We start from the raw sequence: 24,782 nt of genomic DNA on the forward strand, positions 1-24,782 counted from the left end.
GTTCCGCCTCTAGCCCGAAACATTAGCTGGAGACAGGCACCAGCACCCCTCCTGACCCCATTAGGGACAAGGGTGTTAGAAAATGGATGGACAGTAAGGTAATATTAATCTTTTACTGTATTTACAACTTCAAATATTCAGTGTAAATGGTTGTGCTTTTGAGGAACCATGTGGAGTGTTTGGCATAAAAGAGAGAGCAAACATCCACGAGTCCCCCACCTGCCAGCACAGAATGATGGGCCTTGAGTGGGTGTAAATCTGATTGATGCCCCTCCTCCCCCCTTCATGTGTCCCTCGCAGACCTGCCTGTGTGTTTACCCTCATCATCTCCTATTCACATGACCGGCCTGGGAACAAACAGTGCTGCGTGAACTGGACAGGGAGGCAGCAGAGCCCAGCTCAGAGTCAAACATGTTTGCAGAAAGAAGAAAATCCTCTCAAATCAGTCTCATGTGTTGATCGAGACTCCGCTCTCTGATTTGCCCCTTGCACCGGAAAAGCTGGAAGCCCTGATATTTATTAGACACAGGAGTGTGGGACTTTCTGTTTGCCTTAGCTGCATTCTTCACATACCTCTACCCCTCTCCAACCCCCGCCTTCTCTCTTTCTGCTTTCTCCGCCGCCACAGCAGACTAGCTTTACCGCTCAGACTGTAACTGTTGCTGCTGTGAGTTATAAATCCACACACAATGACTGAATGGTGCCATCTTTATCTCCACAGGCTACACAGAGGTTGGGATCTTGCGCTCAGAAGTACGGACTCCGTCTGGTAGCCTGAGCTAACAATAAACAGTGATGACCTAAATATTGGCACCTCTGCTCTGGTTCCCTTTTAGAAAACACAACTTTTTTCTCTTTTTTTTTTTTGCTAAAGGCTGCTTTAGAGCAGCTTAGAGGTTTTCTGGACAGTTCTCTGAATTCACATGTGTAATGACTTGACTGCTGCCTCTAATGAGTGACATGCCGAGGAGAATTTGTACAAGTGGAGCAGAACATCTTTACTTCTTGTTATTGTCTTTTCACTGGCTTCACTGGGAATGTCATACATTCAAAGGAAACATCTGTCTTTCTACTTAAGAGTTTTAACTCCAGACAGTTCGGGTTAGAAGTTTGAATCCACAGATTTTCATTATTTATTTCTTCTTTTAGGGAGGTGAAATTATTACATAGCATTCAAAAGCAATGTTTGAATTTATCGCTGATTCTTTTTAATCCAGACATAATAAAGATTATTAATCAAATCTGCAGCTTCTGACTTCTATTTGGGTAAATGTCCTTAGGGAAGTCTCATGTTTTTAACCATTGAGAAGCTTGTGGAACAATTCTGGCAAAAATGTTTGACCGCTCTTCAAGACCGAATTGGTCGAGTTAATTTACTTAAATTTCATTAGTTTTGTATAGACATGGCTTTTAAGGACAGGTAATGTCAGGGCTATTGGGAAAAATAGAAAAGAATCAAAATGTTTCCATTCTAAAGCCAATTCCAGTTCATGTTCCTGTAGGAATACCCATTTGTGTGCAAGTTTCAGCCATTTGATCCAAGCTGACCAGAAATGGAGCTTCTGCACTGAAACCACTAAAGCTGAAATATAATTTACTGTTATGAACATGGACAAGCCAAATGTCTTTTGGAGAAAAACGGAGTACAATAACATCAGATATGTTCAGAGGACTGAATCTCTCAAACCAAAGAAGACTAGAAATGAAGATGGTAGCATTGTGCTGTGGTTCTTGCACCGCATCCTTGCATTTTCATAAAACAATGTGAACAGAATCTTAAACCAAACAAGATTGAATTGAGACAATTTGAAAGCCCTCAAGTCAAATAAAATAAAACTTTGTGGATTCTGCTTAAAGACATGAACTATTTTCAAATGAGCTCCACAAATTCTACCAAAAGTTATGGATGAACTGCAACATCCTAAGATATTTAGAATCATACTAGGGCTGTGTGTTAAAACTTCGACCTGTATGCTTAATTTTAACTCTGCCTGGATCAAAGACAATACACCACAAAATAAAATTCATGTAAACAATACAGTTTTTCCTCATGTTGTGCATTTTTCCGTCTTAGAAAAAACATCACAAAACTGATGTGATATTTATGCTCATGTGGAGTGTTCGCATCCGATCTGTGTTTATGTTCAGTCTGCAGATTTGTAAACTGCCCTTCAAGAGTGCAGTTTATCATTTTTTCCTGTGAGGCTTCTTGGAGTCATCCTCAGATTGTGTTCAGTCACTGCGTGAGGACAATCCTGCATGGCCCCGGACGCCAGCTGTGAGTCAGTACGGCAAGGCCCTCCCTTGTCTTTGTGTGCACACAGAACAAAGCTGCATTTCCCTGGGATTTCCTCCACATGAGGCTCTAACAATGGCACATCTTGAAGGAGGTTAAAGGAGTTTTGTCCTTGACTAAGCTCTCTCTGCTCAGCTTGCTTTGTTTTTTTTTTAATTTTTAAATTTAAACCATTGGATTCTAATTTGTTTTTGTTAATATGCCACTTTACCAACAAACTATCTCGTCTTTGGTGTGGATGTTAACAATTCATTGCCCTTCACTTAGCCTCTTTTCTTTGCTTTCCACACACATACACATAATTACAGACTCAGGCAACAAAACACACTCTTGTGCACAAGCATGCTCTCTCCCCAACGCCAGAGGAACCAACACTGACAGAAATACAGTCTTGTGGTTTGTGGTGATGCTAGCAATCTAAAATATGGTATTTCCACCCAGATTGTACTGATTAAGCTGCATAGTTTAGGGTTTTTACTTCTACACCAAGTTATGTTTTATAAAAATGATTTTTTTAACCCTAAAGGTTTTTGGACAGACCCCTTAAGTCTGTTTAGGTCAGTACTGATTTATTCTGAGAACTGCAAATACAAATTACTAAAAAAAAAATTGAAGGAAAAAAAATGAAGGAAGCAATTTCATCAGATCTGTTTATGGTCCCATTCTCCAGTATGTCAAATGTTTAACATTTTGCCTCTAATTGCTAAAACTAATGCCACAAATAAGAAGATGTGAAAACAATCTGTAAATTTAAGCTATTTTACAATCTGTGGTCACTTTAAATATTTATATATACAGTATATTATGGAACCAGAGTAGCTGTAAGAACTAAGACTCATTTATCTCTGACTTTAGGCAATACCAAGTAACTTTTGGGTACTCTATTCTATTGTATCCGGTAGGGGAGTTGTTCAAGTCCGGTAGGGGACTTGAACGACTCAAACCTTTCCCTAACCAAAAACTTTTTGCAACGTGAGGTTCAAACACAGAGCTAAAGAAAACAACTGTATTGTTCAGACAACAGCTCCTCTAAAAAACTAGCATAATGTAGAGTCACAGACATAACACCAACAACGGGAGTCAGGAGTTGAGTTTAGTCAGAGACTTCTATACCAATCATTGAGTGAAAAATCTAACCCTTGGGAACAAGACATCTCTTAACTTTAATATATATTCTGTCATTTTAAAAATAAATATTTTTATTTTTGAATGGAGCATTTTGTTGCTGGTTGTTTGGTGGAGTTAAATCTGATCCCAATATATTATGTATATAGTTTTATAGCTTAAAGGTGCCGGATTGTGATGTACAAACTGATGTACAGTTGCTCTGTTTAAAGTTTTTTCAGGTATTATTTTTGAAATTTCCCATCTAAATGTTTTCTATAGCAACATATTTTCTGTTTTGTCTATGAAGGAAAGCGTTGGATACGAGAAGGTATGTACATTCTGGAAGGAACTTTGAAATAAAAATTTTAAAATAAGCACCTTATGAATGTCTCACTGAATGCCAAAAGTAAAAAAAATAATTTTACTGTTTAATAATGACGATGTGTGTTATATTTTGCTTTTTTTTTTAAAAGATCTGGGTGAATGTGTGTGTTTGACTAAACGGATTGCAGGTTAACCACTCGTTTATCTTTTCAGAGTGCTGCACAGGAACGTTACAGTTTCCGAGCGCCAAGCCATGGATCAAAGTAAACCTACAGCTGCTGACGGACCAGCTGTGGCGTAATGGGCCTCTAGTCTCAACTGTTGCCAAGGTAATATGTGTGTAAGTGTGTGGTCTGTTTGTTAACAGAACAAGTGGTTGATGATAGGAGCAGAAGCCTCATGTCTGTTTTCAAACTTTGGCTGGAGGTTCAGTTTAGCTTGTGATGCCAGGTCTGTGTGTGGGGGTGAGTGTGTGTGTGTGGGTTGGGAGTGTGGGGCTGTTGTACTCACATCTGCAGCTTTCTTCTCAGACAGTTCCAGTTTTTCCTGAGCATCTTTGAGGCCCTCAGAGAATTTGTCCAATTCATCCTCCGTCTGCTTCAGCTTCTTCTGGAGGTCCAGCAGCTCATCCTCCAGCTGCAACAGGACCAGAGGTTACTTCTGCATTAGAAGTTTCATTATTTACAAAATAATGTAAAGTTGGCACTTTTAATGGACTTTCAAGGCAACTTTTATAGCAACTTCGCATTAGAAGTGTCATTATTTACCGAATATTGTTTCATGACAAAAACATTCATAAAGACTCTGTTATGTCGTGTTCATGACAGTGTCATGTCAGTCTTATGCACATCCTGTCAAATAAAATGTTATCCTTTTCCAGCAGTCTCACCCGTTTTCATCCTCAGTTTCCAAGCTACCTTGAAATAGTTGAATGGTGAACATTTTTAAAACACCTGAAGATATAAACAAATCTTGCAGCAGCATGACCTTACACTGAACAGTATAGATAAGTACGACCTTGTACTTAAGCACATTTATTCACAGGGAAACAAATAACAATAAGCTGCATGTTTGTTTGCCTCCCCAAGAATCTCTTAAATATCAACATCACAAAACATTTTTTAGAATTCAGCATAAAATTTTTCACGTTGTTCTTACTATCTAGAAGTTTCCAGCTAGTAATCAAGGACTTCCTGCTTCCTTTAAATATTACATATTTTTATAACACTTTTTAGCCATTAAGATGAATGAAGATCTATATTTGTCTTGCCACCACACAGTCAGCAAGAAAGCCTTACCTGTCCTACCATCACAAACACAAACATATAAACAATGTATGAATATGTAGAAAAGCAACTGATGCCTAGTGTTAAGTATGGGAGGGGATCTGTGATTCTGTGGGCCCGTTTCTGTCCCAGAGTCCCTGTAAATCTCGTTAGAGTGCAATGCATCATGTACCGTTTAACTACCAGGAGATTTTAAACAAACATCTGATGGACTCCATTAGAAAACTTTAAATAGGTCATGATTGGGTCTTTCAGCAAGGTTATAATCTAAAACATGTGGCCATATTAACATAGAAATGATACATTTATTTATCAATTCCTAAAATTTTTTACTAGTCATGTTAGTGCATCAAACTGGTGCTGTGTCTTCAACACCTCTCCCAACTTAACTTTAAAATAGAATAAAAATATACCTCATAAGTTTAAGCAAAATGTCTCACATTTCATCGCCAATTGTAATTGAGTTCCTGACGTCAGTGAAGCCAAAGTTTTGAACATTACTGATAGCAAAGCGGTGGCTGATTTGAGAGTCTAATTGTGTTTATGATGTAAAGCAACATTTAAATGGCCATGGTAGCTATCAGTCTCTCCTGACAAGAGTGCCAGTGTGCAGCTGATACCTCCGTTTCTCTGTTCGCACAGAGACAGAGACTCAGTTGTTCATCCTAATCAGTGTCACCCTGAGAGCCTGTGAAGTTTGTCTGATAATCCAGCTATATTCCACTCGGACGTTCTCTCCTGATGCTAAAAATACAGCCGTTATCGGCGAGAACAGACATCTGGAGCTACAGGGCTACTGTGTCTTTCTGAGAATGTGTGTGTTTATGTTTAAAGCACCTTTGCAAACACGTTGTGATATCTATTAAATTAAAAACGCATTTTAGGAGCTGGGAGAGGTGGGATGTTTGAGCCAGCTCCTGGGTGGTCTCTACTGATAACCCTTCTTCTTTCAGCAGCTCAAATCAGAGGTTTAAGACAAACTTTTTCAAAATGTAGCTGGAAATGATCGTTAGTTTCTTGTTGCTGACCTAGAAAGTGATTTGTGACCATAAAAAGACACACGATTCAGTGTTTGTGTGCAAGATTTGTTCACGCAAAGTTCAGTTTTTCATTTTGGTAATCTTTCCCTTATTTATTTATTTTTTCACATTTAATCATGAGGTTGTTCAATGCAGAAAACGACCTGCACTTTCTGCATTGACTCAGAAGAACAGAAGAAAACCACTTTTTAAAAGAAAGTAATGATGCCTATAAAAATGTTTAATGGCATCAAGATAAGAGCGATAAGGAAATACTTCACAGTCTATAAAAGTTTTTAGACTGATTCAGTGGGGGAATGATAGTTATTGAAGATAATCTGAGCTCAGGAACTCAATGAAAAATTATTATTTCAGACTGCAGCTCTAAAACTGCAGATACTTTACTTTAAAAACAACATTTTTGATTAATAAAAAAATAAAGACTGGGCCATATACTGTTATTAGCCTACTACTAATTAGCCTAATGCTGTATGTTTCCCACCTGTTTACATTTGTCCTCGGCCGCCTTCTTATCCGTTTCAGCCTGCTCTGCTCGGTCGATGGCATTCTCCTTGTCCAGTTTCAGCATCTGCATCTTCTTCTTGATGGCCTCCATGGTGTCGACTGAGTTCCTTTTTTCTCAGATGTGGGGGAAAGCACCTTAAAAAGTGTTTTTAATGACTCCTGTTGCCTTTTGATGAGGGGAATATGTTCCAGTGGGGCGCTGCTGAGGAACAATAAAAGGGAAAGAGACAGAAAGAGAGAGGACAGAAGGAAGGAGACAGAGAGAGATGTGGAAAGAGATGGAGAGCCCAGCCCTATATGGGTAGTTATTTGGGCTGCAGCAGAACCTGCCTCCTGTCTCCAATCACCCTCTCCTCCTCCTTCATCTCCTCCCATGGTTCAGTACTCCCTCCCTCTATCCAGCCTTCCTCTCCATCCTTTCTCCCCTCTTTTCATTCCTCTCCTCATCCCTCCAATCAACACTCTGCTTTCACTCCATCCTGACTCCCTGACTATCAGCCTCTCAGCAACTCTCTCCCCCCTATCAAACTGAACCCTCTCTGTGAGGAACGGCCAGGCTGCTCCACTCCACTTACCCTTTACCCTGCCTGATCTCCTTATTTGGGCTGCTGGGTTTTCACATACCAACAGGTCTGGCTTCCACATATAACCTCCTGCAAGTTTTCCATCAGTACACATATCTGACACTTACGTGACAAACATGTGCTTGATCAAATAACATGTAAACATACAGAGAAAGATAAGTTGCGATCATATTCTTAACCTTGTATGTCACTTTGTATGTGGCCTTGAAGCTGCATCAAGACCACAGAACTATCTGGTGTGGAGAGCATTTGAAAGAACATTCAGACTGGTGCAAAACTAACTCTGAACATCACCCAAGAAAATATCATCCTTACAATAAAACATGGTGGTGGCACCATCATGCTTTCCTTAAAGGGGCAGTATTACAGTATGTATTTTCCAGACACAGTGACATTTTATGCCACAATCTATTGGGTATTTTACCTTCAGTTGTTATAAAAGTGTTGAATGCATCAAACTTGACTCAAAAGACATTTAACTTTGGAATTTAACGCATCGATCTTGGGTCTCTGTCTCTTTAAGGAACTCCTGTTCTTTCTGAGACTCCGCCTTCAGCATGTCATCACAACAACATTCCTCTTATAAGGCTTTAAAATTGTTCTTAGGAGTGTTGCACTGAAAAGTAGTTTGCATGGTGAGCTCAGCAGATGTGCAGTTCCTCCAGGTAATTGCTGCTGCAGCTGATAGTCTGGCAGAGGAGGAGCTGTGTGGAAGTTGATTTTACCTAATGCAGCCCCTTTAGCGTAGTCCGAGATGATGGGAAGATGGATGGAGGTGAGGTAAGATGGAAGAAAACCTCCGTCAAGTGGAGGTCAAACTTTCAGTGAGAAGATGCTGAATGGCAGCCATTACATTCTGCAAATGTGTCCCAATACTTAACTGTTTTGGTTTCATAACTGTAGAATGTAATACAGCTTTGTTACACTGCTGTGGCTGTTGCAAGTGCAATTTAAAAAAGTGAAAGGAAAGAAATATGATAAAATTTATAGACAGAGTCTGGAAGAAGAGGTTTCTGGTCCTCTGTGCACCTTGTATTAGATTTTGATGAGTGAGCGATGAAACCAGAGGAAATATGGGAACATTGCAGAACAATTTACACAGTCAGCCTGTAAAGAGTGAGAAAATATGCAAAAAAAAAAACCAAAAGAACACATCAGTAGGCAAAAATTTATTAGCATGGATGTGTACTGTGGAACTGGACAGCCATGTTGTCAAAAATGATACAAAAGTCTGTTGATTTATTGTAACCAACTTGTTATCTGCATCTGTACAGACTTGATAATGGACTTAAACCATTTCATAAAAAAATCACTAGTAAGTAATTAAAAACTTTAAATAATGTTTGTGCTGGAATATATTTTATAAATGTTTATACAACAGTGTTATCTCTCATAAAATCTAGAAAAGAAACATTTTATATAGCCATAATTTATATTGATGTCATATATTTTATGTTGAATAATTACGCAAGAGTTGCAGCCAATGCAACTCAGTTTTCTCTCTAAATGGCGCCATACCTGAACTACAAGGTGGACACCACTACTAGTCTAAAGGCACAAGGAAAACCAACTCCAATTTGCTCAAATCTATGTAAATAAGCCAGTGACGTTTAGAGAATATGTTCTCTAAACGATAGTATAAATTTATAGGCTTATGGTTCAGAGGTATGTTTGTAGAGGAAGGATGAAGCTGAAAAGATCACGCTGGCTACAGTGAAGCATTGTGATGGCTTTGTTAACTAAAGTGGCCATTATTGCCCTCTGACTCTCTGTCTAGACTCTAGAGGAATGAACCAAAATACCAGGAAACTATAGAGAAAAGCTTGTGGACGATAATCCAACATGTTTAACCCAAGTCAGGTGGCTTAAATTCATTTCTACCAAATATTAAAGACATATAAGTGAAGTTCTGAATATGAGAAGGTAAAAACATGTTAGTATTCCTATGTGATTTAAAACAGGGATAGGTTTACTCTGATTTGGGTCAGAAAAATGAAAAAGATATAATCTTTTTATACAGCGTAAACATCTGGTTTCATCTGAAGATCTGAAGTTGCAGCTTAGAAGCTGAAGAACAAATTTAAAGTCAGAATAATGTTTAGCTTATGATGTAGATTGTCTGTATGCCAAAAAAACACATTTTCAGTGATCATACTAGTTTTATTTGAGAAATAGAAATTACAGTTAAAATTGTGAACTAAATTTTATGTTTATCTTGCAGAAAACATGATGCTGTATTGGCTTTTTCCATAAGTGATTCATTGAAAAAAGAAAGTTTATCCTAAATGTGAAGACCAGCCTCAGCATTACTTTGATCTGCTTTTTTTAAGCAGGTGTTGTTTGTCTCCTGTGTCTGCTGCATGAATGTCACAGAGTTTGACTCAGTGAACATGAGTGATTTCTTGAGTATTTTTGCCTTATTGTTGCAAGCGTGCTTCTTTCAGCTCCGTTCCAGCCACAGGAATGCAGCGGATGGATCTGGACTGAAGAAGAATAGCATCCGATCAAAGGGAAATTGTTTTTTTTTTTATTATTTATTATGTATGATGAATAACAGATCCTGTTGGGGAAGAAGATGCAACCACAGAGGAAAAAGTCTGTCAAGCTGAACAAACTTTGCAGTCTTCCTAGAACCAAAACAGCAAATCCTTTTACTAAGGGTTCATCAGTGAACTTGTGCGCCTTTGGGGTGGAAACATAAAGCATGACTCATGTCGGCTGTGAAGAAACTCCTCTTCTGCACCTTTTTGCACCCTTGTAGACAGAAGCACATATTTTCAGTGTGACGTTAAGCTTCTGAACTGCCTGTGATGACGTCGTGCCCTCCACAACCAGCCCCACTTCCCCTCTCACCCGTTCCCCCCAGGCTTCACTGCTGAGGCTGAGGCTTGGCTCTGAGACTGAGGTCTGCATGTTTGAACATCTTTTTAAAACACATCACTGTGACACACTCTGCTGCACACTTACTGTTTCACAACTTCAGATGTCATCCCAGATGTACTTAATTAATATGTTGTAACAGACAGCTTGAGTCAAATGACTCCAGTACAGAAAGTGCAGAATGTTCAAGATGTTTTTCTCTTTTGTTTAATTGATCTAAATTGTTTCTTCCAGCTTAAATGACTTATAGGTTCAATACACAACTCTAGCACTCTAGGACAGTTCTAACACCTGAACTGCATCTGAAGTTCGGGTGTTAGAAATTAATCAGGTAAGAAAAAGAAAAATCTCACAGTTCGAACATATAGAGGTATTCTTTATGGCCAAGAGGAGGTTACAACTTCTGTTGACATTCATCCCAACAACAAAACATTAAGATGTTATATTCAATCTGCTGCTGGACATGGGTTCAAGTAAATCATTTCATGGTTTTTGTTTACTTCACAACCGTATTCACTCACCATCAGTAATCATGCCAGTGTGGATTAGCTTCCTATGAGTAAAAAGTGAGAACATTCCTGAAATATGTAAGCTTTAAAGTAATGACAAAGGCAACCAGCTTCCAAATGTAGCATCAAATGTATGAAATGCCAAGGCAAGACACCTGAAAAAAAAAGAAAGAATGACATTACTAATAATACTGTATTTTCACATGAGAGGATGCTTTGAATGCTAATTGTGGTATTAATCCTTTTCAAGGTAACATAAAAATAATAACTGTTAGTATTCAAATGTAACAGGAACATTGAGTTCAATTTACGTTTTAAACTCAGACAAAATCAAATGTAGTCATTTTCTAGGTCCAGGTTTTAAAACTGGGTGGAATTAGCGACATTAGCGACCTGCGGGGAATTAGCTAATTGTTGAGCTTAGTGATGCACTGGCAATTAGCAATACAAGCTAATAACATCAATGTATTTCTTTGGAAAATGAACTTTAAAATTGGGAGAAGTTATTTAAACTCAATGAAATACAAATAGAAGCATAGAACATGTGTTTCCTCGTGTCAATCGATGTCAGTAATGGAGCCATACTGGATGTTGAAATCAGGGTCGGGAGAATCCTGCAACTTCCCTATTTAGCACTTCAACTTGAACATTAAACTTTGAAACTGCAAGCAGATTGTAAGATTTGTCATATTTGAGTTCACAACTGAACTCCCTTATTCAGCAGTGTCCAAACTCGGTCCTCTAGGACTCACATGTTTTAGGCGTGTCCCTGCTTTTACAAAACTGATTCAAGTGGATAAATTGTTTCCTAAGCAAGTCATTAAATTAACATATGTTTTATTCAGGTGTGCTGAGTCAGGGAGACATCCAAAACTTGCAGTGCAGAAACTATTGAGGACTGACTGTCTAGACGACTGACTTTATTCTTTAGGAATGTTTTTTTTTTTTTGTTCCTTCTTTTTTTTTCTTCTACAAACTTAAAATGGCAGTAGTTCACAAAATGAGCTTAAAAGTTTAAGATTCATGATCAGTGTTTCATGATAAATTTACAAATCAGTTCACTATGAAATGCAAGAAAATAAAGGTAAGATATAATTTTAATATGAGATTCAGCTTTCACATGTAGTTCTGATTCACAACACATTGTGTCAAGATACTGACAGTAATCTGACAGGAAGAGGGGCTGTAGAGAGGCTTAATGACAAATCTAAAGACTTCTTTCCACAGCGACTCTCTCCAACTGGTTTAGAAAGAGATCCCAAGTTATGCTCTTGCCTGACCAAAGGGTTTTGGGTGTGGCCTTTGTTTGTTTGTTTTTTTTACCCCTCCAGGGGGTCTTTTTGTGGGCTAGTGGGCTCCTAGAGCTCCACTAGCCCACTGTCAGCTATATGATAGTGGGCTGACAGGAAACGGGGAAGGAGAGGGGGGAAGACATGTGGCAAATGTCGTCGGGTCTGGGAGTCGAACCCGCGACGGCCGCGTCGAGGACTGAAGGCCTCCAAATACGGGTCGCGCCAACCGCTACGCCACCACGGCACGCCCCTGGGTGTGGCCTTTGGTCTCATCATGTCCAGAACCCCTATGAATGAAGGTGATCACATGACCACTTCAGTACCCGTCCTGTCCTTCTGTGGAACGACCACCTTAATGTGGTTCAGGAGTTTGATTAGCCCTATGATGCTGGGGGCTTTTCTGTCCACAGCTTTGCCCTTTGGATGATCTCAATGATAGTAGAGCACAGTGGTTGGTAAACCTTAGAGAGATTAACCAGCCCTGGATCCAGAGATAGTGGGGACTTTGCCAGTGGGAACCTGGAGGTTCCATAATTTCCTGGAATTTGGCCTGACTTGGGTCAGAAACTATAGGAAGCCTCTTCAAGGAAGAAAGATCAAATCGGGCAGAGTATGAGCTGGGTGGCAAGCAGGGCCCTCTACTTTAGCTTCTGGAGAATGGATTCTTTCTTACCTTCTCTGTAAATCTATAACTTTTCACTAAATCACAAAACATCTTTTATTTGATACTGTCAGCTATCTCCTTCAGGATGGTGTCAGTTTAAAAGCATTGCATGATTAGTGGAGTGTATTATCACCAAATTTGCTCCTGTATACAATACAAAAGTTTTAAAAAGTCTCATAGATTTCAACAATAAACTGACTAAAACGAAAAGGAAAGTGCTAAGTACACAGAAGTGCAATGTAATAAAATCTCCTTAACACCCAGTAGCTTGCTGCAGCTACAAATACAGGTCAAAGGAGACACAATCACATGGTTAAAGTGTGTGATAAAAGTAAATTCATGACATGCTGATGACACACCAGCTTCAGGAACTCTGTCCTCTTCAGACCTTATAAGGAGATTATTCCTTGGAGTCGCTATCAGACAGACTGACTGACATGCTGACGGCTCACAGAGAGGATGTCGGGTAGATGAGACGTTCAGTCAACACAAATCATCCGGCGCTTGGTAAAGCTGCAGTTATTATCACTGCTCTGCACTTCTTCCCTATTCACGACGGCTCTAATTTAGTTCCTGTCTCCTCCCATGCTTCAGTCCTCAGCAATGTTTTTCCTTTCTTTCCTGCTTCCTCCTCTCGCCCGCTGCCTTTACTTCAGGTCTCATATTACAGAGTTTTCCTGTTTGACCGTGTTCTCACCTCCTGTTAACTGTGTGTACTCACATAAAGAGTCATGCTCATACATCTGGCTGTAGCTGGATTTTACCACTTCGGTCACAGTGTAGAAAATGTGTGTGTATGTGAATGTGTTTATGGAGAGGGGGGTAGGGGGTGGAGGGTTGACTTTAACAGGCAGGGTGAGTGAGGATGAGGATGGGCTGGACTTCCAGCTCCAGAGTAAGAAAGAGGAAAACCCTCCCACAGGAAACCAGCACTCCACTCCACATGGCCTTTTAAGGTAAAAAACTCCCCAAAATTTTTCTCGCTGGGGAATATATAGTCACATTTAAAGCTACAGTAAGAACAGGGGAGGAAACCATGCAGTTTCGAAAGATTTTATGAGAAGTTCGCAAATAATTTCACATATTCATAATCAGAGACTAAACTTGGACAGAGGAACTTGTCCCGTTTCTAATTAACCCAGCTGTTTGGCTTTTTTCAGAGCTGTGTGGATAGTTAAAACACATTTGCATAGCATTTCACTATCACAGCATTTATGACTGAAATTAAACATCACTTCTGGCTCTGTCTGTATCTTTATGACAGAGTCATTGGACTGCTGCTGCTTACACTGATGAGGCACTCATCTACTGTCTGAGTCACATTAAGAGGAGTGTGGGAAACAGGCCTCATTGGTCTTTACCACATGGGAGAATTATCTACAACTGGAATGCTCTGTAAACAACGGAGGGCATCCACAAACTGCACCACTTAGTTAAGTGTGCTCTTTGGGAAATTACACATTCACATACATTCCAGGTCTCTTGATATTTATGATGTTGCATTTGTGCTTAAAGGCAGAAAAAAACACTGTGTAGGTTTGCTCTTGAGTTTAAACTCAAATAATAACATAGCTTTCAGGGAAACTGACGTTTTGGGGCTTGATATACAGTACAGACCAAAAGTTTGGACACACAGTTGTGTCCAAACTTTTGGTCTGTACTGTAGTCTTACAGCAGAATGAAATGATGGCATTTTATACTACCAGATAGTATGGATTTGTGTTATTGTAATCTTTCTGAGCCACTATGCTTCTAATGAAACTTTAGGGACTTTAATTTAGGGACTGCATTTTACCCTAAACAGCGACTTAAAATGAATTCCAGTGTCACACTGTTACTGCCCTACCTTACTGTAAGAAAATAACTGTTTGAATATTGCATTACTATGTTTCAAACTCCAGCTAAGGCAAAGGTTGTAACATCAACCTCTGATGAGGCAGAATTTCTTTTTGCACATTTAAAATTTTTTTGCCTGACTATCAGAACTCTGAGATACAGTAAATGTGGTACACTGCCACGAAATGAATGTAAAAACTAAGCAAACATTACAGAAATGTTAACTTTGTGCTATAAAGACATTCTCTGCTCAGATAAAAATTCACTCACCTCGACATGCTGAACCCTTAAGGTTCCTGATCTAGAATGAGAGCAGGATCTACTTTTGGATTAATTAAGCAAATTGTTATTCAGCCACTTGGGGAGCCCCTAAACTGAAACTTTAAGCCCAAGATGGTCAAGTAATCATGAAGTATGGAAAAGGAAAAACATAGGACATGTATAAGTCACGTACAAAAAGTCACGTATAAGAAAGTGAGCAAACAGCATGCATACTTTAAATACATGACAGGATTTAATGTTTTACTAAATGTGGTTTCTTTGCATTTGGACCCACACAAAATGTATTTTTAGCTACTCCAACATACCGCACACAAGATTCTCACAACTGGACTGAATATGTTGTGTGAAAGGCCCATCAGAAGAAGGTTTGGTTGTATTTTGTTTCATGCCTATCGTTGGCTGGAAAGTGTTTGGATGACCCATATAACCTGTTTAATCTAACATTTAAAACAGCTGAATCTCTAGATGTGCTTCTCCAGCTGGTAAAAATATGTGCATATTGAAAATTATGTGCACCTGCATATTATATCAAATGTAATGGAACATAAACCAAAAAACATTAACACAACCAACGTATCACTTTGTTCCTGTCTGTCCCTTTCAGTGTTCAATACTCACAATACTGTAGGTGTGGGTTATGGAGGTAAAGCCTCGTTGGATCATCCATGTTCTGGAACTTCCTGCTGATATTTGTGACCATGCCACAAATGTGGCGAAGATCTGGGGATCTTTGTCTGTTTCCTCAAGAAAGGAAAAACATTATTAAGGAAACAGAATCCTTTGCAGCGAGGCAGTCTTTATTGTCCTGCTGGTTGAGGAAGCAGCCGTCTGAGTGGGTTATCATGATGCGTGGAATCTGTCAGCATTTAAAGTTTGTCACATCCCAAAGATTTCTGCTGCTCTACATTTAAATGACAAAAATCAACAGACATAGCTCTCAATGTTGTAGTAATATGGTGCAACCCGTCTGTTGTTCTAAATCATTATCTTAGTCATCAAAAACGCTGGGTATGTGCATGTGTCCCCACCTTGGAGTTGTCTCAACCCGCCTGCCATTATCTTCACCCAACATTTGTCTGTTTGACATTGTTTACGGTGGTTCTGTAAATAATGACCTGCAGATGAACAGCTGTTTTTTCACAGTTAGACTTTATCGCCTCATCAGGCTCCCTCTCAGAAAGATGGGCTGACAGTGAGGGAGGAACGAAGACCTGAGGTTTTCTGTCTGGACCAAAAAACGCAGAGTTTGACCTTATAAGATTGATCTAATGTGGTTCGTATAACTTCTTCAAATCATAAGTTTAAGCAATTAATAGTTACTCATCCTTTGCAAAACCATTATTATCCCTTGATTGAAATCACAAACTTGCATTTTGTTTATTGGGACTTTATGCAATAAAGTTGTGAAATGGAAGAAATGTATAAAGAATACCTTTGGCTGCAAATACAGTTGTGAAATGTGACAGCTCCGTCTCGAAGACAGCTCTCGGTCCACCCACGACTTTTGCACAGCTGAATGGTTGACACGGGAGATTAAATGATTTCTCAAATACGCATAAAAGAATCAAGATAACACTCTAGGTATGTTTTTTATGAGGGAAAAGGCATTATAGCATAATGTAAAGCTAAAATATGTCTTCTTTTTTTTTTAGTTTTGCTGTAAAAGAAATTTGTGTCCACTTCACAGTTATGCATTACTTTGTGTGGTCATAAAATCCCAATAAATACATCAAGATATACTAAACATAATTGTTCAGGATATATATACATATATTATCGTTAATTTCTGCACTTTCTAACTAACTGTAAATTCTTGCAAACAATTAAAACTTGCACCTGAACTGAAAGCCAGACTACTTTACCTCCGTAGGCCTTCTCCTGGGGGTAATATTTAGCTGTTTAGCATCAGAATACTCCAGATTCTTAGTTGGCTGCCAACTTGGTGCTGAATTACTGAGTCTGCTGGAAAAGAGGCTGATGAGAGTGGTGAAAGAGCAGAAAAACTGTAACGATGTGGGCTGTAAAACCAAAACAATTAGCTATAATGAGCTATAAAGCTCTATAGCGCTGAGGAAAGCCACAGAGTTTGTATATAATTAATCTCTTCTGCTTTGACGGCTTCTGTTCGTCAGCCTTTAGGATAAGACAATGCTCATTAAGAGATCTAAAACATTTAGTTGCCTTCTTTTTTTGTGTTTGTAAGTGATATTAGGCTTGACCTCTTGGAAGTACTCAAAGCCAAAGCTGTTCCCATTTAAACAAAGCTGTATTAGAGAGGTTATCTCAGGGCCAGCCTTCAAGATCCTGAGTAGGAAGAATGCATGACGTGAGCCCAGCAGCAGCAGTATCATTCTGCTGATATGCTGCTGACAACTGCCAGCACTGCCCTGTGAAGTGAATCATGAAGTGCTGCCACTGCCATCAAATCATGTGGGGGGTCAAAGGTCGTACTGTGATAGATCAACACCCTTCCTGGATTAGAAATGAAAGCCAAATTGTAGAAGAGGTGGTGTATGAGAAAATCCCCTCTGCCGATGCCTGAAGCCAAATGACACTGAACAGCTGTTACAGATTTACTTCTTGAGGCAAGCTTTCTTATTCACACAGAAGTCTTTACTGTACGATTCAGCAGCTCCCTGAGTCACTTTTCTAAATTCTCTCTTCCCAAATTTTCTAAATTCTCTCTTCCCGACCCCCTCTTGTTTAATCTCCCCAGGCTACTAATCTTCATGCTGAAGATTAGCTTGCAGAAGATGACCATCCTTCCCCTCCAGCCACTGTGAGGGCCGAGTTTGTGTCTGCTGGCAGTGCGGTCCTCCCACTCTGTCTCAACCTGGGCTTTAATCCACCCAGCCAGGCCTCAGAAAGTCCTCCCAGCTGCTTACCCAGAGAGGGCGTGAACTTCCCAATGGCATCTGGACAGAATAACAGCTTATTAAATAACTTAATGATTGTTCTGCTCCTGTTCAGTAGATTTGTTCCCACAACATTTATATTGTCACTGTTGTACAATCCATAGTTAGTGTAAAAATCTATCTGTAGTTTACTTTTCTGCCCTCTTGATCAGAAAGTGTAGCTGTGTGTGGAGACGTCTACTGCCATACTCATGCACTTTTTAACATATGATTTCATTTAGGAACTAATACAAGAGTCATTCTTCCATGCAAACAAAGAACATACATCTATTTATTTGTTTCACGTGCAACTTTTCAAATTTGTTTGGATTTTTTTTAGATTTTAACCATAATCCAATTTCTTCACTCTTTTGCTGCACTGCAAGATCTCACTTTTGGCATGCCACACCCATTCCCCCTGAGTCCCTGGTAGGAAATAATTTTGGTTTCTACTTGTGGGGGTGTCCCTTTAATATTGTGCTGCTTGGATGCCAAGTACAGTAACTATGTGTGAGCAGCTCCCTCTTCTGGATTACCAGGATATTATACTGATTTTACACCAATTCTTTTTCTTGTACAGATTAAACATTTACCGGTACTCAGTAGTATCCTATTACTATAGGTCTTCTAGGGTCAGTGTCCTGCAACTAAGGACAGAGACACTGAACATAAATGAAACCATTAAGTGGGAGAGAAAAGAACAATTAATTAAAGATGATCTTTTAACACCATAAAAATATCTGGCAACCAACTCTAAAACAGAGGAGTTTTGATTCAGTTTCCATTCAATTTCTTTTTTTTTCTAAACATTTTCAAACAAACATCACAACTGAAAGGTTTCTCTCCAGAATGGATTGTCACATGCGAGTTCAAATCATGTTTGCAACTAAACATTTACAAACATCACAGATAAAAGATTATCTCCCCATAGCGAGAGGTGGCACTGATAGACAGAAAACCTGCTTACTTTCACCCTTGGTTAAGACTCCCTCCAACCCTAATGCTAACATCATTTTACATTCTAATGCTAACATCATTTTACATTCTAATGCTAACATCATTTTACATTCAGTTTGAGGAAACATAAGCTTTCTCCTGTTAATCTTGAACCTTAGTTCTTCCTTCTGCTGTTGTACTGGGACTCAGTAACTCTTCCATCAGCTAGCAAGCTAGGCTACTAACACAAAAAATAGTTTCACAACTTTATGTTAAGAAGCTTAATCCAGTATCCCCAGAAAGCTGTTCCTAAACCGTTACTGAGATAAAAACGTACAAACCTAATCTGTACAGAAGAACTTTGGGGTTCAAATCTTCCTCCAGTACTTTTCCCCGCTGGTTCTTTTCTAAGCGTTGATAGAGAAACTGGTGGTTCTTCTTCTGCTGTTTATTTTTGGCGGTTAGCAAGAAAACTGAAGGTGTGCATTACCGCCGCCTACTGTATGGAGTGTTGTTCATGCTGGTTTCCATTTATAAAAACAGTAAAAAAATAAAAATAAAAAAACCCACTATTAAACAAATTCGCTTTGGAAAAAGTTGAATAATGATATGTATATCTGTGCTCCCTAAGTTCTTTTTCAGTGTATCTATTATAATTACTTTTTCAAAATCTCTCTTCATATAACATAGCTTCTTTATATTCAAGACATTCTAATATAACAGGTTTTATTGTTTCATCTTATGCACAGTGATCACATTCCCCATATTATGCTGACCAGACTATTTTTTATAATACTCTGATACACATTAAAGCCATGAAAGTAAAATACAGCACACAGACGTTTTACTTTATTGAACAAAAAATATCTACAGCAGGCAGGCCTGTCATCTTATGAGAGTTTACATGACCTGAACACATCTGTAGCATGGCTGTATTTTCAGCAATGAAGCAAATTCAGCATATTCAATAAATCTGGCCAAGAAAAGAATTTAACCTAAACATCCAAATTCTAAAAATTTAATTAGCAAGTAAACATGCTTCCGCTATACAAATAAAGTATTCTATAGCTATAGGTCCTCCAGAGTCAGTGTCCTGCAACTAAGGACAGAGTGATTAAATGTAAATGAAAACCAAGTGGAAGAGAAATGAACAAATAAGTAACAATTATCTTTAACACCACAACATATCTGGAGACAAACTCTAAAACAGAGGACTTTTGATTCAGTTTCCACCCAGTGTCTTTTTTTCCTTAACATTTTCAAACAAACATCACAACTGAAATATTTCTTTCCAAAGGAGATTGTCATGTGTGAGCTCAAATCATGTTTGCGACTACGCATTTACAAACAAACATCACAGATGAAAGATTTCTCTCATGTGTGGATTCTCATGTGTGAGGTCAAATTACTTTTCTGACTAAACATTTTCGAACAAACATCACAGCTGAAAGGTTTCTCTCCAGTGTGAATTCTTGCGTGTGAGAGCAAATTATGTTTGTGACTAAACACTTTCAAACAAACATCGCAGCTGAAGGGTTTCTCTCCTGTGTGGACTCTCATGTGTGAGATCAAATTATTTTTCTTACTAAACATTTTCGAACAAAAATCACAGCTGAAAAGTTTATCTCCGTTGTGGATTCTCATGTGTAAGGTCAAATTATTTTTCTGAGTAAACATTTTCGAACAGATATCGCATCTGAACGGTTTCTCTCCAGTGTGGATTATCATGTGTGAGGTCAAATAATGTTTGTGGCTGAACACTTTCGAACAAACATCGCAGCTGAAGGGTTTCTCTCCAGTGTGGATTCTCATATGAGAGGTCAAATTATATTTTTGACTAAACATTTTAGAACAAACATCGCACCTAAAAGGTTTCTCCCCATTGTGGATTCTCATGTGTGAGGTCAAAGTATTTTTCCTACTAAACATTTTCGAACAAACTTCGCAGCTGAAATTTTTCTCTCCTGTGTGGATTTTCATGTGTGAGGTCAAATTATTTTTCTTACTAAACATTTTTGAACAAACATCGCAGCTTAATGGTTTCTCTCCAGTGTGGATTCTCATGTGTAAGGTCACATGATGTTTGTGACTAAGCACTTTCGAACAAACTTCGCAGCTGAAAGGTTTCTCTCCATTGTGGATTCTCATGTGTAAGGTCAAATGATGTTTGTGACTAAACATTTTTGAGCAAACATCACAGCTAAAAGGTTTCTCTCCATTGTGGATTCTCATGTGTGAGGTCAAATTATTTTTCTTACTAAACATTTTTGAACAAACATCGCAGCTGAAAGGTTTCTCTCCAGTGTGGATTCTCATGTGTGAGTCTAAATTCCTTTTGTAGCCAAATGTGTGTCCACATAACTTACAACAGAACTGGTTTGGTTCTGAGTTTGTTCGCTTGTGTCTTTCTGAGTTCAGATTTCTATTACATGTTTTACCATTGAGACCAGACCTAAACGTCATTTCTACCTGACCTTTCCTCATTGAGTCTATGTTTTTATTTGCTGTAAAACATTTGGTTTTATCCACAGAGACTGAAGAACCTCTGCTTGAAGGGCTCCCCTTCCAGTCATTTCTCCTGTCTTTAGCTTTTGGCCTAGAATCTGGCAACTGCTTCAGTTCTTCAAAGCTTTGATTGTTTACATCATCATCATTATCACCCTGGTCCTCAGTGACTTCAGTCTCTGAGGAGTTGGAGTAATCTGCACAACCTTGATTTCTAGTGGATCCTGCAGCTCCACAGTGGTCTTCTGGAAATTCTCCATCTTTCATTTGGTGTCGACGAAGGTGTGAAAACAGAAAAGACTCTTCATCTTCTTCGCTTACAGCTGGCATGAGGGGCTTTGGACCCTCCAGGTCAAAACTCAGGCTGTGTTCTTCAGGAGCATCTTCTTTCACCACTAACATCTGCAGGACCATTGGAAATCATTAAGTACATCATAAACCACTGCAACTTTATATTCATATCAACAATACCTGTGCTGTGTTAGCAGCTCTGAAACCAAAATGTTTGACTTCGGCCTGAACTGAACGGATGACACTAGGTGAAGCAAAGACAGCAGCGCCAGTTTAGTTTTTATTCGTCTCCTCACTCTGTACCCTTCCTAAAAGCTAGTGCAATCAGTTTCAGTTTGTTTATGTCTGACTGGCGACAGCCTCGTGTGACTATGGTTACGTAAGCAGCAGCAGTGTGCGTGTAAGCAGATAAAAGAGTTAAAGGAAAGACACGGAATCCATAACATTCCCTCTAATGGGCTCGTCTATCCAGTACCCACAGAAAGCTGTTCCTAAACCATTCCTGAGATAAAAACGTACAAACCTAATCTGTACAGAAGAACTTTGGGGTTGAAATCTGCCTCCAGTTCTTTTCCCCGCTGGTTCTTTTCTCACAGTTGACAGAAGAACGCGTCTTTGTTGTCGTCTGCGTAGTCGCCTTCTTCTTCTCTTTTTTTTAATTGTGGTTTGCAAACAACGTTTTGGTGCACTACCGCCATCTTCCAGATTGGAGTATGGATCAGATGCTTTTACTACTACAATCTTCTCAAAAGTTGTAAAATGTTGTATTTGATGAAGTAAAGACAAAAACGTTTTATAATTGTAACATCACCAGCGGTTTAATTGAATGGAAATTTGTTTTGGGGTAGATTTGATCATGATTAAATAATTACTTCGAAAATGTAAAACAAATTTTTTCTGTGTATGAGAAACTATAATTAAAATTAATTTGACTCATTTTACAAATGAGTCTGTCTAATAGCTAGTAATAGTAATCATTGCTGACCTAAGCATTTAAAACTTTAGAGATAAATACACAACCTGAATCAAGTGTTTTGTTGTTGTTGCTTTCTTTGCATCTTCTCCCTCTAGGGGGCAGCATTGCATCATAATCTATTTCCAAACCTGCTGTGCTCCAAAAAAATCAGGCTATAAAATATATTTCACTTTTAGATTTTCCAAAGCTAAAGATTTAAAAGAAATTAAAGCGGGTTTTTTTAAAGATTTGCCAGTTTTGGAAGGTCAGCATTGAGTTGTTGTAACTTTGAAGTATCGACAGTATCTGACAATTATGTAAAATACCACAGTATGGCTGCCACGCTACTCACTGTCAGAGTCCATGCAAAGAAATCAGATGATGTGCAGACAGAGAAGGATGGCAGATCTATGTCAAAGCCTGGGCTGTAATGTGCTCATTATGAGTGTGCCACAGGGTGGGTATTGTGCTGTACAAAAGAAGGGAAAGGCTTGACCTTGTGTAAAGTAGGTCAGGCCTGTGAAGGGGTTAACACTTGGCTGTGTCAGCAGAACGATTTGATTTGATAATTCTCATAACCTGTGAACTCCCAGAGAAGCAGGAAAAAAACTATCTTGGGTCGTACTAATTGTCCCATGATCTTCGTGTGGCTCCAAATACCAGACATTTGGAAAGTCAGATTGGATGACATGAGTGGTGCTGGCTTGAATTAGCCTCAAAAGAAACCAAAAAACACAGAAAAATATCGGCAAGTAGATGCGAAAACCTCAAGAGAATTTTACCACCCCTCAGAATGAGAGGAGGAGACAACAGCATGTTTTTTTGAGCAGAAAATATATACATGGACTGTTTCCCAGAGCTGACAGGATCAATTACAGAGATGTTTTTCTTTGCTAGCAAATATGTATTTGCCAAAAAGTAATATGAGCTCACGCCGAGGCATGTATGAAAAATTTGCAGTGATAAATTCCACATGAAAATGCTTCAGATGTATCAAGGATTTCATTTTGTAACTTGTATAAAAATCTACAATGTGTGTAAAAAATGAAGTATTTTTTGAGCCTGAGACAAAATCACATCTCCTAAAAAAGCCTTGAGCTTCAGTCACCCTTCTGTCTGAAGTCAACGTCCTCCAGAAATCTCATAACACTTGAAAATACAGATATTAAAGGTAAAGTTTTAATGATATTTTGCAGGTATTCATTGTGCAAGTGAGAGAGCTAAATGTATGTACAGTAGTTTGAGATATTAAAATAGATAACTGAAAACAAACTTGTAATTGCTCATCAGTGGCGCAAGAACAAAAACATGAATGATGAGATGCATTTCCTTTTTCCAAAAGGTCACATGAAACCACTGAATGCTAAAATATAGAATCATATTTTTACATCATAGTGATTATGTGTGTGGGGGGTTGCAGCTGGGTAAATGTGTGGCTGTGGGTGTGTTTGAGTGTGCGATGTCATGGTCTGGATCCGGGTGATTCCTTCTTGGCCAATCAGATTGAAGCAGGAGGGGTTTTTTTTTGGGTGGGGGGTTGTCAGTAAATGATTAAAGGCTGGGGGAGGTTAAACTCTAAACCAGGCTGTAAAACACCGAGCCTAAAAAGGGAGAGGTGTATTATGACGTATATAGAAGTTCTCAGCTGCCAACATCTTATCTCAAGTTTTAAATCTGCTATGAGGTTGATATGTCTAGGTTGGACACCAGCCTTTGTTGATACAGTGCGAAAATAGTAGAGTTGTAGATGTGGATGTTAAATAACTTTATTTGTGATCCAAAACACGCCAAGTCCATTCAACTGGTTATCAAAAATTTCAATCGTGTGAAAATGGAAAACAAAATTTCATCATAACTTAAAAGTAGGTTGTATTATGAACAGAGCTACAATTTTGTTCCAAAGATTTAGAACTTTTTTACAAACTTTGACCTTGATCTCTGAAACTTTTCTGGTTAATTTTAGCGTGCTTCACAAATTGTCTGTCCAGGCCGACTTGTGATCTTTAAGGTAAACAGTGTAGTGAAATTTTTAGCAAGTTTATAAATACTCTAGATTTTCTAATCCGGTACATATTCCTCATTTGATCATGTAATTATTAATTACAAGTAAATCTTTGAGGGAATAAAAAATCCTGCAAATTGTTTGGTGGAAGAAAGTCTATCTCTTGCTTGAGCCCCAGATTGCTTCAATAACATAATATTGTATTCAACAAGAGCAATGGTGGTTTTGTGTTGATGTGACTCCCTGCTTAGGGCAACACTCTTTAGGGGACGACGTGAGCACTTTGAAAAAACTTAATGTCAAGTCACTTCAAGAGCTTTTTAGGGCTTATATAAGAGTGGAAGGTGCAAAGGCGTGACTATCCTTCAATCATCTCAATTTCAAAACGTAAAACTATAACCTTAGACCAAAATCCTAACTTGTCTGTTTATTTCTGGCCTAATTTGGCAAGAGACATCAATAACCCTTCATCCAAAGCTTGCTTTGTTCAGTTCTCAAGAAAACATGTAATATCCAAGGAAGTTTTATTGCACATTGTGTGATAAACATCATCATCAGACTTTCTTAGTCTTTGAAGCTCTCATCTTTGTTTTGC

At 38.7% G+C, this 24,782-nt stretch overlaps 2 protein-coding genes and 1 long non-coding RNA gene across 4 annotated transcripts in view; 1 reads left to right on the plus strand and 2 right to left on the minus strand.

Annotated features, from left to right (window-relative positions):
* Window positions 1-6,836, minus strand: part of tpm4a (tropomyosin 4a) — a 27,090-nt gene extending 20,254 nt beyond the window's left edge. Inside the window, exons 1-2 of one of the 2 annotated variants that reach the window (XM_032571677.1) lie at window positions 6,535-6,834; window positions 4,238-4,363 (exon numbers count right to left, since the gene is read on the minus strand). In XM_032571677.1, coding sequence (XP_032427568.1) covers window positions 4,238-4,363; window positions 6,535-6,648 — 240 coding nt within the window. In that variant the 5' untranslated portion in view covers window positions 6,649-6,834. Of the gene's footprint in view, window positions 1-4,237; window positions 4,364-6,534 lie in introns of both variants that reach the window. The other variant, XM_032571678.1, reaches the window with a different exon arrangement.
* Window positions 6,837-12,101: 5,265 nt separating this feature from the next.
* LOC116725375 (uncharacterized) lies at window positions 12,102-18,085 on the plus strand. The gene is made up of 3 exons (XR_004340394.1): window positions 12,102-12,993; window positions 15,770-15,877; window positions 17,321-18,085. It is a non-coding gene; the product is annotated as an uncharacterized LOC116725375 (long non-coding RNA).
* Window positions 18,086-19,766: 1,681 nt separating this feature from the next.
* Window positions 19,767-21,884, minus strand: LOC116726456 (zinc finger protein OZF-like). Its single transcript, XM_032573196.1, has 2 exons — window positions 21,754-21,884; window positions 19,767-21,341 (listed from the first exon to the last, which is right to left on the minus strand). The coding sequence occupies exon 2, from the start codon at window positions 21,339-21,341 to the stop codon at window positions 19,809-19,811; it is 1,533 nt and encodes a 510-aa protein (XP_032429087.1). The 5' UTR covers window positions 21,754-21,884; the 3' UTR covers window positions 19,767-19,808.
* Window positions 21,885-24,782: the final 2,898 nt, after the last annotated feature.

This window comes from Xiphophorus hellerii, chromosome 9 (assembly GCF_003331165.1).
Source record: "Xiphophorus hellerii strain 12219 chromosome 9, Xiphophorus_hellerii-4.1, whole genome shotgun sequence".
Lineage (NCBI taxonomy): Eukaryota > Metazoa > Chordata > Actinopteri > Cyprinodontiformes > Poeciliidae > Xiphophorus > Xiphophorus hellerii.